Source organism: Saccostrea cucullata, unplaced genomic scaffold (genome assembly GCF_032062105.1).
Source record: "Saccostrea cucullata isolate Sc308-1 unplaced genomic scaffold, CSIRO_AGI_Scuc_v1 ctg1224, whole genome shotgun sequence".
NCBI lineage: Eukaryota > Metazoa > Mollusca > Bivalvia > Ostreida > Ostreidae > Saccostrea > Saccostrea cuccullata.
Genome location: NW_026930231.1, coordinates 245,677 through 262,759, shown reverse-complemented (window position 1 = coordinate 262,759; position 17,083 = coordinate 245,677). Strand labels below are relative to the sequence as shown.

Here is a 17,083-nt window from a genome sequence, read left to right as displayed (position 1 = left end):
CATATATTCGTACTAAACAATTCTTAATTTCAAAATAAATGCAAAAATTCAGTAAATAAGATAATAAAAAATCAGAGAAAAGGTGAATTACAGAAAATAGGCATATGCATATTTCGTCACCTTACCATTTCAACCCCTTTTGTTATTTTCGTAGCTTTTGTTCAGTGTTGATTTCATGAAAGTCTTACGTACATTTTCCAAAATAAGGTATCAAAATTTGATATACTTATCAAAAGATTTTTCGTGACTGAGCATTTTTGGAAAATTCGAAACGATGCCACCAACTTCCAATTGTTAGTCCAAAGAAAATGGCAGCCACCACTATCCGGTACGTGTTCACGATAAGTTTCTTTAGGTGGACGCTTTTCTCTCATAAAGAATTTAAAATTATATATAGGTGTGCACATTCTAGTAGAGTATGATATCTTTAATTTGTGCAATATTTTTAAATAGATTGTCAATTTTTGTCAAAAACTGATCGATATTTTATCGGGACACTTGCGTGGGATTCTCTGGTTGGCTAAAATGACAGCCCGAATTTTCTCCTAATCACAGTGATGAGGTTCAGTAATAACCTCCCTAGAACTACAGTGCTTCATCTGTTGTATATTTTTGAAAATGATAGCTTTTAATTTTTAATGAAATGAGATTGCTTTTTTCAGCTTTGTTTTTTTTTTTTGATGATGATAAGGCAGACAGGCACTTAAAATATAGAGTAAATTGCAAATAAAGCTGTGTACTAAAAATTACCCTCTAGCACTAGGACCCTATATACAAAACATAAAGACTGTTATGTCACTTTGATCTATTTCAATTTTGATCGAAATATACAGTGAAGTCGCCAATTCCGGGTCACGTCAGGGTTAGATAGAATGTTCTATCGATAAAATGATAGATGTCCTACGGACCCGGTTTAACGAGAAAATGCGTTCCATGTATTCACAATGTAGCAAAGTAAATACAGGCGATAACTCGTATCAGTGCATTTCCTATGAACAATCAAGAGAGTTCCGAACGTAAACATGGCGTGCAAATTTTTGCTACATTGTGAGTATATGGGTGGTATTCTAACTGTAGTGAGGGCTTGTCCCGAGACACAGTTAGATTATTCTAACTACGTCCGGGTGTTTCCTTGATACTGCAAAGCTGTTTGATTTATATTTTATGCAATATATGTATTGAATGTACAAAACATGAGTCCTCCAAAAGCAATTTTGTTTTTAAAGTAGCTACACAGGAACAATATTAACATCGGTATTCCAGCAAGGCCTAGCATCCCCAGTTACGAATCATTTTCTCCATTTCCATGTCATGTGACTTCACGGTCTTGTAATAATCATGGATCATTTTGGAACACGATTTTTATGATCTTGAAACATAAAATAATTCCTGCAGCTTGGAAAAAAAGAAAACAAACACAGAAATATGTATAAATTATCTAAAAAAAAAATAACAACAATTAAAACAAATTGAAATATGCAGAATTAAAAAATACATATATTGAATTATTTAAAATCATACAGTAAAACTCGGTTATAGCGAAGTCCTTGGGACCTGCAAATTTAATTCGCTATATCCATAATTTGTTATACCCGTATGATGAATTCGTATAAACATATATAGCGAGTTCGCAGTATGAATGTTTTCCTTCAAGTATTGCTATCAAATATGTTAGGGAAAGAAATAATTAAAAACATACCTTCGATAACTAAGATTTTATTATGAATTGAATTTTGTATACAAATGCTACAAAAAAATAAAGTCAGTTCAGTTTAATAAATTTTGAGATCTTTGAAAGTTGATCGTTATAAAAGATGTAAATTTCATTATATTTAACCTCAACGGGACTCAAAATCAGTTTGCTATATCCATAAATTTGTTACATCCGAGTTCGTTATAACCGTAAAATTTTACAAAGATTTGTTAAGAATTTTGCCGGGGTCCCAGGAGAAAAACTTCGCTATATCTGTGAATTCGTTATATCCGTGTTCTTACTAAACGAGTTTTGCTGTACAATTAAATTTATTAATTAAAAAATGAATTTGAAGGGTGAACTCAGTTTTATTTTTTAGAAAAATATTTTCTAGGTAGAATTAGGTAAATACATGGTTGTTGCTTGGTTTTGTACATTGAGTTTTGACTAGTTAGAATAATCTAACTGTGTCTCGGTACAAGCCCTCACCACAGTTAGAATACGTCCCATATACTTGCAATGTAGCAAATCGGAGCGGATCCGCTCCGAAACGATTTTGAAGAATATAAAATGATTTGCACTGGGAATAACTACCAAAATAATTAAAACAAACCTTTTTGAGATTGCTTATGCCTTTTATCCCAAAAAATAATCCATATAAATACGAAAATCCAATTCATTTTCTCAACGTTTTTCTCTCGATTCAAATTACCTCCATGTTTACATTCCGAACTCTCTAGATTGTTCCTAGTAAATGCACTATGCGAGTTATAGCCCGTGTTTCTTTTGCTACATTACGAATACACGGAACGAATTCTATCGTTAAACTGGGTCCGTAGGACAATATCATTTTAACGATAGAACATTCTATCTAAGTTTTGACATGTTTCATACCACGAGATTATGTGAATAGCAATTGGAGAAGCAACTACAGTTTGATTCATTAATCATTATAATTTTATTTGTGCAGTGATCGTTATGATTGGTTAATTTCTAAATTAAAACTAAATGCATTTGCCACACTTTCAAGCTCCTCTTATTTATCTACAACTTTTATATCAGCCTTGCTGCAGCGAACAAAAACGAAAGTAGCCCGTCACCGAAGCAGAAACATCCCCGTCTTCAATGCATATGTTTAAGAATTTTAATTGCCAGATGCTCTCTTACAGTTGATATTCAAAATTTTGAAATTAATTAAAGACAGAAAGACCAATTCTTCATGACCAGTGTATTTATTAAGTTTTTTGCGATTAAATTTTAATAACATGGCATAAATTACAATGAGTGACCCGGAATTGGAGACGACCCAGAATTGGTGATTCCACTGTACTGTAAAATTCATACATACTCAGTCATAACTGGTTTGCTTTGCCTGTAGCTTTGGTTTAAATATTTTTTTTTTACCATTGCTTGAAAAAACCATTCACCTGACCAACAGAGCGGAGATGCACAAATTTAAATTATTTTGTCACAGGCAAAGAGATTAGTATGTTTCAACACCTGGTTAGCGTGTGAAAACTATATACTGATGCAATGAAATCATATGGAATGCAATTTAAAACTATCACTTTTAGCAAATTTGTTAATGGATGTTGTCTCAAATCCTGCATAAAAATGAAGCAAACTTTAATGGCAATTTATTATATGTGTATTTGAGGATATAGGTTGGAAACATAACTTAACATTACATTTCTTGAAAACTTATTTAAAAAAAGTTTTTTTGTACAGTAAAGACTGTACATGTTACTTGTAGGTCCCAAGTAGAAAAGATGTAGTTTTTGTGAATGTTGGAAATAGTTTAAATGCCCTGTGACAATTATTATTATATTATAAGGTATTTATTGATGCTGAACATAATGTTCAGTTTACAAGTTATTGAAAGGTAAATATTTAGGATTCTGTCTTTATAACTTTTCACATAGATTTTGTTCAGTCCCTGGACTCAAGGTTTTTGATGAGGTTAATCCTAGAAAAAATTATGCCGATTACCTATTCAGTTTTTTGCTGTATCATTCCATCCAAACAAGTTTTGTTACAAGTACTTGTATAGTCTTTATGGTTTAATATGTCTCTGAAATAACACATATGTAAAATCAACATTTTCATATATAGTAAATAAAATTGAAATGTTTCATCACAAACCATATTATGAATGCTAAATTTAAACATGGGCTTTTGAGGTACATTGACTCATTTTTTGTGCAAAGGATATTTGACTGCATGTTGTATATTGTTTGTGACAGTCAAGATGTGCGATGTTTTGGCAAGGGGGCAATGGTATTGAAATTTTAGCATTATGAACACCTAACTTTGACTCCTTCATTCTGATTATGCTCCCAGGATTCCCCACTGTCACTTCTTATCAAACAGGTGTAGAAGGACCATAGTGTTATTATATCTTAAACTTACAGGTTGTCATCATACCTTTGTTGTTTGTTGCTGATAGTGCAGGTGCACTCAGTCAATCGAGACAACTTCAAAACATGTGACCAGAGTGGATTTTGCAAGTAAGTTAATTAAAATTTGAAGCCCAACCATGATTAATTTTTGGAGAATAAAATTAAATAATAAGGCCAAATAAAATTAATCTTTAGATTCTCATCCCCGCCCACCCCTCTCAAAATGTCCCGCCCCGGTGTTTTTTATTTTGATTTTTGGGTGTTAATAAAGGTATTTTCATGTATTATTTGGATCAATGTTTTAAGAGTTATCTCCCGTCTGTATTAAAAGTTGCGTTTCGCTATTTATAGCAAAAGAGCCATGTGAAGAAAGGGAGAAAAATCGGCAATAAAAGCATTTTAAATATGTATGGAGAAGATAATTTGTCAGTATAGAGAAGACAGAGAAGAAAATAAGCATAAACACATTTAGATACCATTACTGGCAGGAGCAAGTTTTTAGAAAGATTGCAACTAAGTAAAAATAGACGAGGAAAATGACACCTGGTCAAGTTATAGGCCTATATAACGATCTCCAGCTGTGTGTGATCTTCCATTGAAAAAAAAAATTCGTAAACAGACTTTAGAGAATGTTAAGTGCTACATGTAAGGGAATGGTCAATCTTAAATTTGATTAGAACATTTTATAGATTTTGCAAATATGACCTATTTTAAAGTCGAAACATGATATGTCAAGTCTTAAGAACGATGAAATTTTTAGGAAGGTGAAAATCTATGATATTTTACAGAAAACAGGGATTTGTTGGTAAAACTAAAAGGTACATGTACAGTGTATTTGGAGTAAGGCCGATGAGAAGTCACACACAATTTATTGGTATCCCCACCTCATTTTGTTCCGGGTGTGCCGTATAATGTGTACTTGATAATGTTAATTAACAATTAATATTTAATTTTTAAAGCAAGAATCTTTATATATTTAAAAGAATATGAAAAGAATAAAATCTATTCATATTTGTTAACATAATGAAAAAAAAATGTGAACGAAGAGTCCATGTTTTGTTGATACTTACGATTTAACAATTATAAAAAATAAAAAATAAAATCCGCCCACCCGCCCCAATTTTTTAGCAAATTAGGATGAGAATCTAAAGATTAATTTTACCTGGCCTAAATTCAGACTGTGTGATTTCTTGACTATGATGTTTTCACAGATTGTTTTTTAGCAAAATATCTATCTTTTTTAGTAAAATATATATTTTTCCTTATTTCAGGCGACACCGAAGCTTGCAGCCTGGGAATAGCCCGTATGTTGTTTTGATGGACTCGTTAAAAATCACACCTACTCAAATTAGTGTTCAATTACTTAATACTAAAACAAATGTGCGACTTATTCTGGACTTGTATGGATTACAAGGGAATACAGCGCGAGTGAAAATTAATGAGCTGGAACCATTAAAGACTCGTTACGAGATTCCTGTCGGGGATGTTCTGGTCGGGGAACCAAAACAACAGGAGTAAGTCTGGATTTTTATTGTTTAGCAGTGTTTTAATTTTTTGTTTTATTTTATTGCATTTCAAACCTAATGGCTTAGTGGGGTAAAAAATAATTTTAAAAGAAGTTGTGTTGGAGGATTAAGAAAAAAATACCAAGTATGTTTTTTGAGCTTTTGAGATTCAAACCAGTTTTTACACATTAACCTAAACAAAGGGATCATTGAGTCAAGTTCTTTATCCCTCAAAGCTTGTTCTGCATTTTTTAAAATCTAAATATTTCTAATTGTTAGATTTTGTTAATGAAGTTGTTTATATCAGAGGTAAAGTTTTGCGCAGTGAAAAGACTTGATAATAAAGACTTTTTTTTTAAAAGCATCTGATTTTAATGCAGCATGTTTCTATTGAACTCTGACTACAAAGTTTTACAATTTTTTTTAAAGCATAAAAGTTTTGGACAAGGCCTCGAGTAGTATAACACTGGGTCTGGAGAACAGCAAGATTGTCCTCACGTACTCACCATTCAGAATCGACTTCATCTCGGGAGAGGAACCATTGGTCAGCATCAACTCACAAGGCCTGCTTAAATTCGAACATTTTAGAAAGAAACCGTAAGTATATTTTTTACTTTTTGTGTGTGTGAATGTAAATATGTTCACTTATTATATGGAAAGTGGAGAATTTTATGTGTTTTAAATATTAAAGAGTTTTTAAATGGAAAGGAAAATAGGAAACAAAAAATGCAATCCTTTTAAAAAACTTAAAAATGTGTTAACTACCTGACTGAAACAATAAATATGATATTTGTTTATATCATAATCGAAACCTTAGAGATGCTAGTTTTCCAGTTAGAAAGTTTAGAGCACATGTATCAAGCTTAAAAATACAACAACACTCATCATAACAGAGAAAACATCTTACATAATTTAAATAGGCTGTAATACTTTTTAAAGCAAAAAATGTTCAATTTGCCCATTTTACTTGTAGTTTCTCAATATTTGCAGGATACATATACAGTGACTGCAATAATTTCATAAATTTTATTGGATTTTGTCCGTTTCTAAGTTTGTTGACATTACGTTACTGAACTTGATGTATTTCTTTAACATGTTTAAGCCTGCTTCAGTCATTATTTTAGGGCAAAACAGGAGCCTTATCTTATCTTGTTCTTTGTTTTTATTAATCATGTTAATCACTGTTTTGAAATTTCATGTACTGTTTTGTTAACATCTTTGACATTCATGTTTGATAATTTTCTTAATTTGGTTTTCTTTGGGTTCAATCCCGGTTCACACATGAAAATTTGTCTTGTACTAATAAATTTTTTCATGATATTCATATCTGAAACTAATCTGTAAAATTCCACAACTTAAAAAGATTAACTCCTTGCGTTATTGTACTAATTTAATTTTAAATCAAACTAGTCATTTTTCAAAGTTCCATCTTAAACACATTAAGTAAGATTTAAACTTTTTCTCTAAAGAAACCAAATGAAAATCTAGCTAGGCAAAGTAAAAAATATGCTGTATCAGATATCTATTCTGTTAACAATTCTTAGGCAGTTTGACTGTGCCTACCAGGCCTAGCGCTCCATATTCTGACCCTCTTGTTCTGTTCTGTTTGCTACTATAGTTGTGCATGTTGTACTAAGCCAGAAGTCAGTAGCCTCTCTCTTGTGTAGGGGCTGGCTGGACAAGGTGACTTCTGTTTTCTCATGGTTTTCCCAACCTTTCAGAGAGGCACCGCCAGAGGAAGCCGCCCCCGCGGATCCACCCGCTGAGGGAGAGGACAAAAAGGTCAGTGGGGGGTCAGGGTGATTCACTGTAGAGAGTTATGACTATATATTAGAAATGATTTTATGTTTTAGCATGTCACATTTTTTCAAAGGGTCAAAATTTTGTGGTTTAATGAAAAAATACTAGTTGAAGAGGATTTGATTTGTGGCTTAAAGGAGGACCTCATTACTGTAGTATGAAATTATTTGGGGGGAATATGAATTTTTGGTTCTCTGCATACTTTTATATAGTGCTGAGATATATGATTGGTTGCTTCATCTTGTGCTGAGCTATGTGGTTGGTAGTTTTATTTTACCCTGAATCATTTGATTGGTTGATTTCAGGAGGATGAAGAAGTGAAGAAGGAAGAAGAAGAGAAGAAGCCAGAGGACCCAGAGGAGTCAGGATTGTGGGAGGAAACCTTTAAATCCTTCCATGATCCTAAGCCCAATGGTGAGGTCATTGACATGAAAAGTGAAAGAAAAAATATGTCCTTACTAAGTCTATAACATGTATTTTAGAAAATATTAATTCAAGTTTGTATGATTATTAAGTGTTTCCCAAATCTTGAAATGTTTTCTTGCTACAGGTCCTGCCTCTGTTGGTATTGACATCTCATTCCCGGGTTTTGAGAATGTGTACGGAATTCCTGAACATGCTGAAAGTATGGCACTCAAAACCACAAAGTAAGTGAACCCTGAACTGTCTTGAACACAGTGATTGTCTTATCAGAGACTTGCATGTATAGACTGCTAATTTATAACTCCTCAACTACAGACTTGTAAGCAAGTTCTGATTAATAGAAGCCACAAATGATCTGTATACATGTATGTTGTTTATTTACAGAGACACAGACCCCTATCGTTTGTTTAACTTGGACGTGTTTGAGTATGAATTATACAATCCCATGGCTCTTTATGGATCTGTACCTGTCATGTGGGCCCACAAGTAAGTTTTGCTTTTGATTAAGGTGAAAGTACAGGTGAAAAACTGGTAAAGTGAAAGTAAAGTGATGCATCTTTGCAAAAGTGAAAGAAAAATTAGGTAAGAGTTATTGGTCTTCCTTTGTTTTGCTGTGATGGTTCTGAGGTTAGATTGTAAAGATATGACATCTTACATGTTGTAATCAAATCTGGCATGATTGTTGTAATCAAAATCTTGCATATTATAATCAAAATCTTACATGCTGTAATCAAAATCTTGCATATTACACATATATAATCAAAATCTTACACGTTGTAATCAAAATCTTGCATATTATAATCAAAATCTTACATGTTGTAATCAATGTCTTACATGTTGATTACTATTGATGCATTTGTTTGTAGTGAGAAGAGCACAGTGGGGATATATTGGAACAATGCAGCAGAGACCTGGATAGATATCAGCTCCACAACAGCAGACAAGGTAAAGACTCACCTCTGTAAATACAAATACAAGCTTCCAAATAATTCATATTCAATACTCACCTCAGTTGTACGGTACATATAATTATGATACAGAAATAAAATTATTGGATTCCAAATATCCACATACAATTCTTAAAGCTCTGTCCAATACATGTATCAGGTACATATACCCGGTATATGGGGTTTTCAGAAAAGTTAGAAACAGGCAGTATTTTTACAAAAAAGGAATAACCTTCATACTTACAATGTGGAAGTAATATTGTTAGGCCAGTACAGTCATGATTTCAGCCAGGTAAAATACCAGGGTAAATTAAGAAAAGCCTGAATATATGTTACATGTACATTTTGAGTTAGTAGGTCTTTTTACCTTGTAGAATTTCTTTTCTAAAATTGCGGACCTGGTGAAGGGAAACACTGAGATGGCCCAGATGGACACCCACTGGTTTTCTGAGAGCGGGGTCATCGACGTGTTTGTTATGCTGGGTCCTCGCCCCAAAGACGTCTTCAAACAGTACGCCACTCTGACCGGGTCCACTGAGCTACCACCGGTAGGTTTAAAGCTTATGTATTACTGGATATAAAAGTAGGGCTAAAATAGTAAATTTGTTTATATGGAAATTCATGGACAGCTAAGCTACATTGTCTCCTATTCTATATAAGAAAAATTTGTAGATTCTGATCACCTAACTCAACCTGGCAAAAATAGAAATTGGTTTTCAGCTAAAACATGATAAAACTACAGTGCATGATGATTCAGAAAAGAAATTCTGTTGCAAAGTTAATGAATTTAAGGGCATGGGGGAAAAAAAAACAAGTGAATTCCTTATTTTGCAATTGTTGATAATTTTGTTTCTCTTTGCAGCTCTTTGCAATTTCCTATCACCAGTGCAGGTGGAATTATAATGACCAAGAAGATGTTAAAAAGTGAGTAGACTGTAGACTAGAAAATATCTGTGAGAAGTACTGTAGAAGCACAAATTTTTGTGGGAATAAAGTTTCGTTAATTTGTCATTAGAAGGAGTTTCCTGGGGTAAAATTTCATTGTTTTGAAAGCAACCCCATTCAATATATAGTCATATAAAATTTCTTGTGGGATTTAATTTCAATGATAATTGAAACGAAAAAACGAAATTTAATCCCCCACTAATATTTGTGCTTTACAGTAATCTACATGCCTAAAGAGGAGAAGTAAAATATAACAGTAAGCTAAAGATTATGATAACACAACAAAATGATAATTTATACAGAAATGGAATCGTGTTTCATTTTCTTACTTCAGTGTTGATGCCAATATGGATCTGTTTGACATTCCATTTGATGTGATTTGGTTGGACATTGAACATACAGATGGTAAAAGGTAGGGTTCTCATTTATATCAGAATTAAACTACCTACAGATACTAACATCTGCAGATACTTTAAATGGAATTTTATTTTACTTTATTTTGCGATTTAACGGGGGTAAACTAGTTTGGAACAATTAATTTTGTGATCAAACTCTTTTTTTGGATAATGTTTAATAGACACAGAGATCTAAAGGACCGGCTCGCTGGGAGAAATATTTGCGAGGAGGAAGCTCTTGCGAACTTTGCAAAAAATTTCTCACACATGAATAAAAGTTGGTTTACAGTACTTATAAGCTAAGGGATGTGATCGATTTGATTTATTGCATTGGTAGATACGGAGTGTGATTAATTTGTTTTTATTATTGATAGATACTTTACATTGGATGTTACTGATTGGATTTAATTGATTTCTTAGTAGATTTATACTGTACATGGAATATAATTATTGTTAGATACCTTACTTATGATTGATTTGACTTCTTGGTAGATACTTTACATGGGATGCTCACAAGTTCCCAGGCTCTAAGGACATGCTGGATGCTGAAGGAGCTAAGGGGAGAAAGATGGTGACGATCGTGGACCCTCATCTGAAGCGAGACGACAACTACAAAGTGTACGCCGACGCTAAAAACAGGGATCTGATGGTGAAGGGCGGGAACGGAGGGGAATACGAGGGGTGGTGCTGGCCAGGTAATTTTGTAATTACAATTTGTATAATTTATGATTACAGATTTTCAGGGTTTATCTACACTCCTAAAAATTTTTAACATTATGGAAATACATGTTGATGAAATAAGTCTTTCCTTCATTGATTACAGCTCTTACACAACCATAAACCATATTAACAAGTTATACTATAATTTTGTTTGATCATAAAGATTTACCAACCAGCAAATTGGTCTGAATGCCATCCTGTGTACTTTGAATTTAATGAATTCCTTTATAATAGATCTATTTTAACATTTAAAGCTATAAAGTGAATGAGCTCCAAGACTTTTCCCCAACAATAATGATGCAATAATGTATATTCAGGTTCCTCGAGCTGGCCTGATTTCACTAACCCTGAGGTCAGAAACTGGTGGGCGTCAAAGTTCCAGTATTCAGAATACGATGGCAGCACCCCTGACCTGTATATCTGGAATGACATGAACGAACCTTCTGTCTTTAATGGGCCAGAAATTACATTTCACAAAGACGTACTTCATCACGGAGGATTTGAAAACAGAGATGTACACAATTTATATGGATTTTATGTGGTAAGAATTCTGCTTTTTTTTATATAAGAATTAACATTTTTCCTTGAGGATCATTAATGCTCTGATAAGAGAGATAACTCTTAATGACATAAATTTCTATTATTCCTTTATACATTTGCCAAGTTGGAGTGTCTTTTTTGTCCAATTTTGCCCTGCAAGCTATGCTATAATTGTCAGTAATGTGCTTATAAAATACATTTCTCTTGGAAAAAGGTTCAAGCAACATTTTATATGAGTGAGCAGAGGATTTATGAACCTTAATTTTCTGTAATTTTGATGTGATATTGGTTGCTGAAGAAAAGGTCTTGTTTATTTGTCGTAGCAAAAAGCCACAGCTGAGGGAATTTTGATGAGATCTAACAATGAGCAGAGACCATTTGTCCTCACCAGGGCTTTCTTTGCAGGGTCACAGAGGTTTGGTAAGAATTATTAAACATAAGGAATTCAAAGTGGAAAAAAAATTATCATCAAATGATGATCAGAATATTGGAAAATGCTGGATGTCAAAGATATATGATAGGTTTTGTTTATTTTAACATTATTTTGCGTTGTTACAGGTGCAGTATGGACTGGAGACAATATGGGTGAATGGTCACACCTTAAGGTGTCTGTACCCATGTTACTGACCTTGAACTTGGCTGGAATAACATTCTCAGGAGCCGACGTGGGTGGCTTCTTCAAGAACCCTGACAATGAACTGCAGACCCGCTGGTATCAGGTACATGTAATACCATTTACACACTTCGCATGAAAGATTTTCGGATTTATTGATACTTTGATAAGGGAGATAACTTTTACTTTGAAAATGAATTGACTACTTCTGACAAAAATGTCAAGTGGAAAGGCCATTTTTATCAAAATTTTACTTGTAAGGTATGTTTAAATTTTGATTTATAATTTTGACTCTAATTTTATTTTTTATGGAGAATTGTTAACAATAAAGCAGTTTTACAGAGTGAGTTTAACAGAGGGAGGGTAAACCTTTAAATCTTTTAAGTCTTTGCAAAACTTGATAACATATAAATAACAGTATGTTTTGGTATTGTTTTGTATTTTCTAAGGCTGCAGCCTTCCAACCGTTCTTCAGAGCTCACGCCCACATTGACACAAAGAGACGAGAGCCTTACTTATTACCCGAGGAGAACAGGAATATAGTCCGGGACGCCATCCGTCAGCGATACACTTACCTCCCTTTCTGGTACACACTGTTTTACCACGGCTATCGTAGCGGCGAGACGGTCATGAGTCCACTGTGGGTCGAGTTTCCTGAGGATAAAAGCACATTCAAAATGGATGATGAATATTTATTAGGTAAAGATGATGGCCTACCCATGATTAAGATTTTTTTTAAAAAACTGCTCAACTATGACTGTCCATTTTTCCATCTGACGAGATTTGAATTGGGATTTTTGTAATGGCAACAATATTTTGTTCAGTATTTAATTTGAATGCAAATTGTTTATTTATATTTCAGGATCTTCACTTTTGGTCAAACCAATCACAGATCAGGGGGCAACTGGAACAACTGTGTATTTCCCTGGCAAAAATGATGTAAGTTGCAAAAGGATACGTTACTATTAATAGTAGACATTAGTGATTATAGCTCAGAAATTTGTCATTTCTTACTCATTTTGATTTTCACAGACACTGATTTTGATTTGATTCTATCTAGGTATGGTATGACATACAGACATACCAGAGCTATGCAGGTGCTCAGAACACTTACATTAATGCACCTCTTGGAAAAATCCCCGTCTTTCAGAGGGGTGGATCCATTGTTCCACGTAAAATGAGGGTGCGGAGGTCCTCCTCCTTAATGTCAGCTGATCCCTTCACTTTGGTTATATGTCTCAATAAACAGGTTTGTTGTCAAAATTATCATTTAAAAGAATACAGATTAAAAGAAAGTAGTCAGATTCAAATAGCACAAAAATGATTTAAAAAAGGATAAAGAAAAAGTTTTTAATGGAAACAGTAAAACTTGGTTATAAGAAAGTCACTGGAACCTATAAAATTACTCTGCTCTATCCATAATTTGTTTTATCCGTATAAAGAATTTGTTGAATTTATATAGCAGGGGATCTAAGATAACTATGCTATATCTGTGAATTCACAATATCCATGTTCATACTAAATGAGTTGTGCCATATACCAAAAAAAAAAAAAAAAGAAAAAAATTAAGCAGTGACAAATGAGTGTGAATATGTAGTTTCGTTTTAGCACAATAGCCTATGTTATATTGATGTCCTTCTGTTACAGGGTGAGGCTGAAGGAGATTTATATGCTGATGATTACAAATCATTCGCTTACAGAAGTGGAAATTACATTCACAGAGAATTTAGCTTAAAAAATAATATATTAACAAGCAGGTAAGTTCTGAGAATTTTTTTTATAGTAATTAAGTTTTCTTTTACTTTGAGTGTTTGAAGAGTGGCATTTGAACAAGATTATTATCTTATTTCAGTAATGCAGATCCAAATGGACAAGGATCAACGAAAGAATGGCTAGAAAAATTAGTCATTGTAGGATTTCCTAAAGCTGCATCCAGCGTACATATTACAGGTAGGATTATGAACATCTTTTCCTGAAGATTAATATTTCATTTTAAAGAAGGATGAGAAATATAAAGCATGCCTCATATGAAAAAATAAATATAGAATATAGTTGAGTTGAACTTCATGTCTTTTACTTCCAGTTTAATGTAAAATACCGTGTACTGTGTATGTTTTTCACTAGTAAAATTGCAACATACGTTCAAAACTATCTGTGTTTAGCATCATATAATGAACTAGCTGCAGAACTATAGCATCATGGTTTTATATATATTTGTCTTTGACCATAACCCTACAGATCCTGTTATGCTTAGAAGGTGCAATTTACGGCACAAGATTTTCTGTGTGCTGTTGGGTTGAATTTCTTCTCTTTCCAGTATTGGTAAAAAAAATTTCAGTATGCATGTATATGTATATCTTAGAATACCCTTTTCCAATGTATTTTTTTTTTTCAGTTGATGGGAATTCCCAGTCTCTATATCATAGTTATGACAGTACAAGTCGAGTTCTAACAGTCAGAAAGCCTGGGGTTAATATCGCTAAAGATTTCACCATCACCATTCAGTAAAAAGCAGCCTCATTAGTCCATATTATCACCAAGGAGCCAATCAGGAATTGTGTAACATTTCAAAGCTCTGAATTTCATTGTCATCTCTCTATTTTTTGACCCCTCACCTCACTTTTGAATCAAATGGATGTTTACTTACAATTAGTGATTATGTTTTTGTCTTGGAATTTTGTATGAACATTTTCCAAGGAATTTATGTTTTTCAAAAACTATTTGATAATGCATTTTTGTAGAGGCAATACCAAAAAATTTTACAGTATTTTGATGATGGCATTTTACAATATTTATAAAGCTACATCTCATAGTCGGAGAAGAAACTTTAATAAGTTTTCTATTCTGAAAATGGGAGGGGATTTATTTATTATATTCATAGTACAATCTGATTTTCATCAATGATTTTAGTAACAAATATTCATATCCAAAGAATAAAATTTAAAACGAAAGAATCAGTGATAGATTTTTGGATTTTGAACTTTTCATCAGGAGAGTATACCTACATGTACTTATACTTTATATGTTTAAATGTAGAACATTCCATGTTTGTTAGTTTGCTTTTTGATTGACATTTAATACATTGATTGCCTAAGAATTACAATCTGTATTTATTTGAACTTTCAAAAATGTTTTTGGTCCAGATAACAGACATTAGGAACCAGTGGAAATTATATAAATGTATATACCCAAAAATATTTATAATTAGGGTTTTAAAATGAATTAAATGAAAAAAAAAATTACAGTATGTGAAAACAAATTTTAGAGGGCAAATCTATGAAAAAGTCTAAAGTTACCTCTTTAAAGGAAATGCAATTAAAATGTTTTTAAAAATATTCTAATTGCAAGTTGTTAACAAATAGCACTGTTGATTTAAGAGTAAAAACCTTCTGGAATAATCCTGCTTTGTTACATTCAAAAGCTGACGTCAAGTATTACCGGTATGTATACTTCAGACTTTTTATAAATGATTAGTTATAAAACAGAGCACCCCAATTTTTCAAAAGTCCTCTGATATTTTTGTCATGTGATGAAAATATACCATTTTTTTTCTAGATCTTTAGTTAAAATATATTATGTATACATCTGGTCAGAATGACGCTTTTTATGTTTGTACCAGTGATATTTGTATATATAATTATATGTACTGAGGTTGGAGAAGAGCAAGAAAAAATTATGATTGCCATCATTTTTACAACGTGTACTATTTAATCTCAGATTTTAGAAATCTGAAAAATCATTGTTATCTGGATGGGGTATCTCCATTTTCGCTGGGTAAAGATTAATTTTGTATTTACTGTTGGCATTGTGTTGTATATCCAGTTTTACGCATTGTAAAGTGCTGTCTATATTATTGCTGATCATATAAGTGCTATGGCTCTAATTACAAAAGAAAAACTAGATTAAAAATATTGAGCAGGTTGAAAATTTGTTTTTCATATTATAGATAGTTTATGATTCATATTAAAGTTAAAATGAAAAAAATATATTCCTCATTTAAACCAGATTGGGGTTAGAAATATGAAATATTTTGATAGAGTTATTGATATAGAGTTGATATATTCATGGAAAGTCACATGTTGTGACTCTATGGTTGTACGCGGTTTTAAACATTGGTCAAACATGTTGCTTTCTAATTATTTTCAAAACTCTTAGATTTAAGAACTGCTAGACAGCTCATTTTCTTATTGAAGGGGGAAATTGCAATACCTGTTTGCATGTATTAAATAGTGCATAAGATTGTTCTGATAAAAGGTGGAAAATTAAAAAAAAAAACAGCAAACGTTTTCTTTCACTGACTTAAAAGAAAAGAAGAACAATTTAAGTATTATAATTTAAATAATTTAAGTACATGTATTAAAATTTACATTTAATATTTGCAACTAAGATTCTAATAAAATCTGAAGAGATAAAATACGCATCGAACATGTCTGTGATTGTTTGTCTGTCACAAATGTGCCGTGCATGTATAATTTTTTTTTTGAGTGTAAGAGACCAGGAAGTTCTAATGAATGTAGCACAAATGAGTTTGTATGATGGTCTTTTTAATGAATCACCATTCATTCAATGTGTAAAATTATGTTATTTCTTGTCATTAAACTGAATATAAACAATTTTGCAAGTCCAAATTTGATTGATGGTCGTCAATAAAAAAACAAAGAAAGTTAGCATTTTATTTTTTTTTAAATCTATATCAAATTGGAAATCTCATCTTATAGAAAAATTCACTTTCCAAGTAACTTCTTCAAGATGAAACTTCCAAGTTTTTCTTTTCAGAAATGGCCTTGAATCTTAACAGTCATCTGAACATCATTAGGTACACCTGTACTAAACTTGTAACTTTTTTCTGGGTGTTCCTGTATAGTGTTCTTTTGTCCTTACATCCAGAATTGGTATTTTCTCCCAGATCATTTTTGTCTTGGAAATTGGCCCAAGACTTACAGATGCTGCACAATTTTGGACAGGTGCCCCTAATAATGCCAAGTAGGTACAAAATTGTTGCTTTGATCCTGGTTTCCGAAATTTTAGGCATCAGCTTTCGAAGTCCAAGTTTTGTCTGTTCATATATTTATTTCATATTATACAAATGAAAATTGGTCTTGT

General features: G+C 32.5%; 1 protein-coding gene across 4 annotated transcripts; it reads left to right on the top strand.

Moving 5' to 3' along the window:
- The first annotated feature begins 218 nt into the window (after window positions 1–218).
- LOC134283338 (neutral alpha-glucosidase AB-like) lies at window positions 219–16,296 on the top strand. 4 transcript variants are annotated; one of them, XM_062765794.1, is made up of 22 exons: window positions 219–328; window positions 4,105–4,200; window positions 5,364–5,606; window positions 6,027–6,194; window positions 7,265–7,379; window positions 7,706–7,811; window positions 7,948–8,044; window positions 8,205–8,306; window positions 8,687–8,765; window positions 9,142–9,315; window positions 9,630–9,691; window positions 10,047–10,124; window positions 10,600–10,802; window positions 11,145–11,368; window positions 11,691–11,787; window positions 11,926–12,086; window positions 12,430–12,679; window positions 12,843–12,919; window positions 13,041–13,229; window positions 13,628–13,737; window positions 13,833–13,930; window positions 14,376–16,296. In XM_062765794.1, the coding sequence occupies exons 1-22, from the start codon at window positions 309–311 to the stop codon at window positions 14,486–14,488; spliced, it is 2,862 nt and encodes a 953-aa protein (XP_062621778.1). In that variant the 5' UTR covers window positions 219–308; the 3' UTR covers window positions 14,489–16,296. The 4 variants fall into 4 exon arrangements, with proteins under 4 accessions (XP_062621778.1, XP_062621777.1, XP_062621780.1 ...); XM_062765793.1 differs by having other exon boundaries at window positions 7,703–7,811; XM_062765796.1 differs by having other exon boundaries at window positions 220–328; window positions 7,319–7,379.
- The last annotated feature ends 787 nt before the right edge of the window (window positions 16,297–17,083 follow it).

Bases quoted from the DNA above. Each gene is read 5' to 3' on its own strand.
- LOC134283338 (XM_062765793.1), top strand. From the start codon at position 309: ATGGCAGCCACCACTATCCG. The intron at 5,607-6,026 runs GTAAGTCTGGAT...TTTTTTTTAAAG, and splicing joins GGGGAACCAAAACAACAGGA to CATAAAAGTTTTGGACAAGG. The intron at 13,230-13,627 runs GTTTGTTGTCAA...CTTCTGTTACAG, and splicing joins TTATATGTCTCAATAAACAG to GGTGAGGCTGAAGGAGATTT.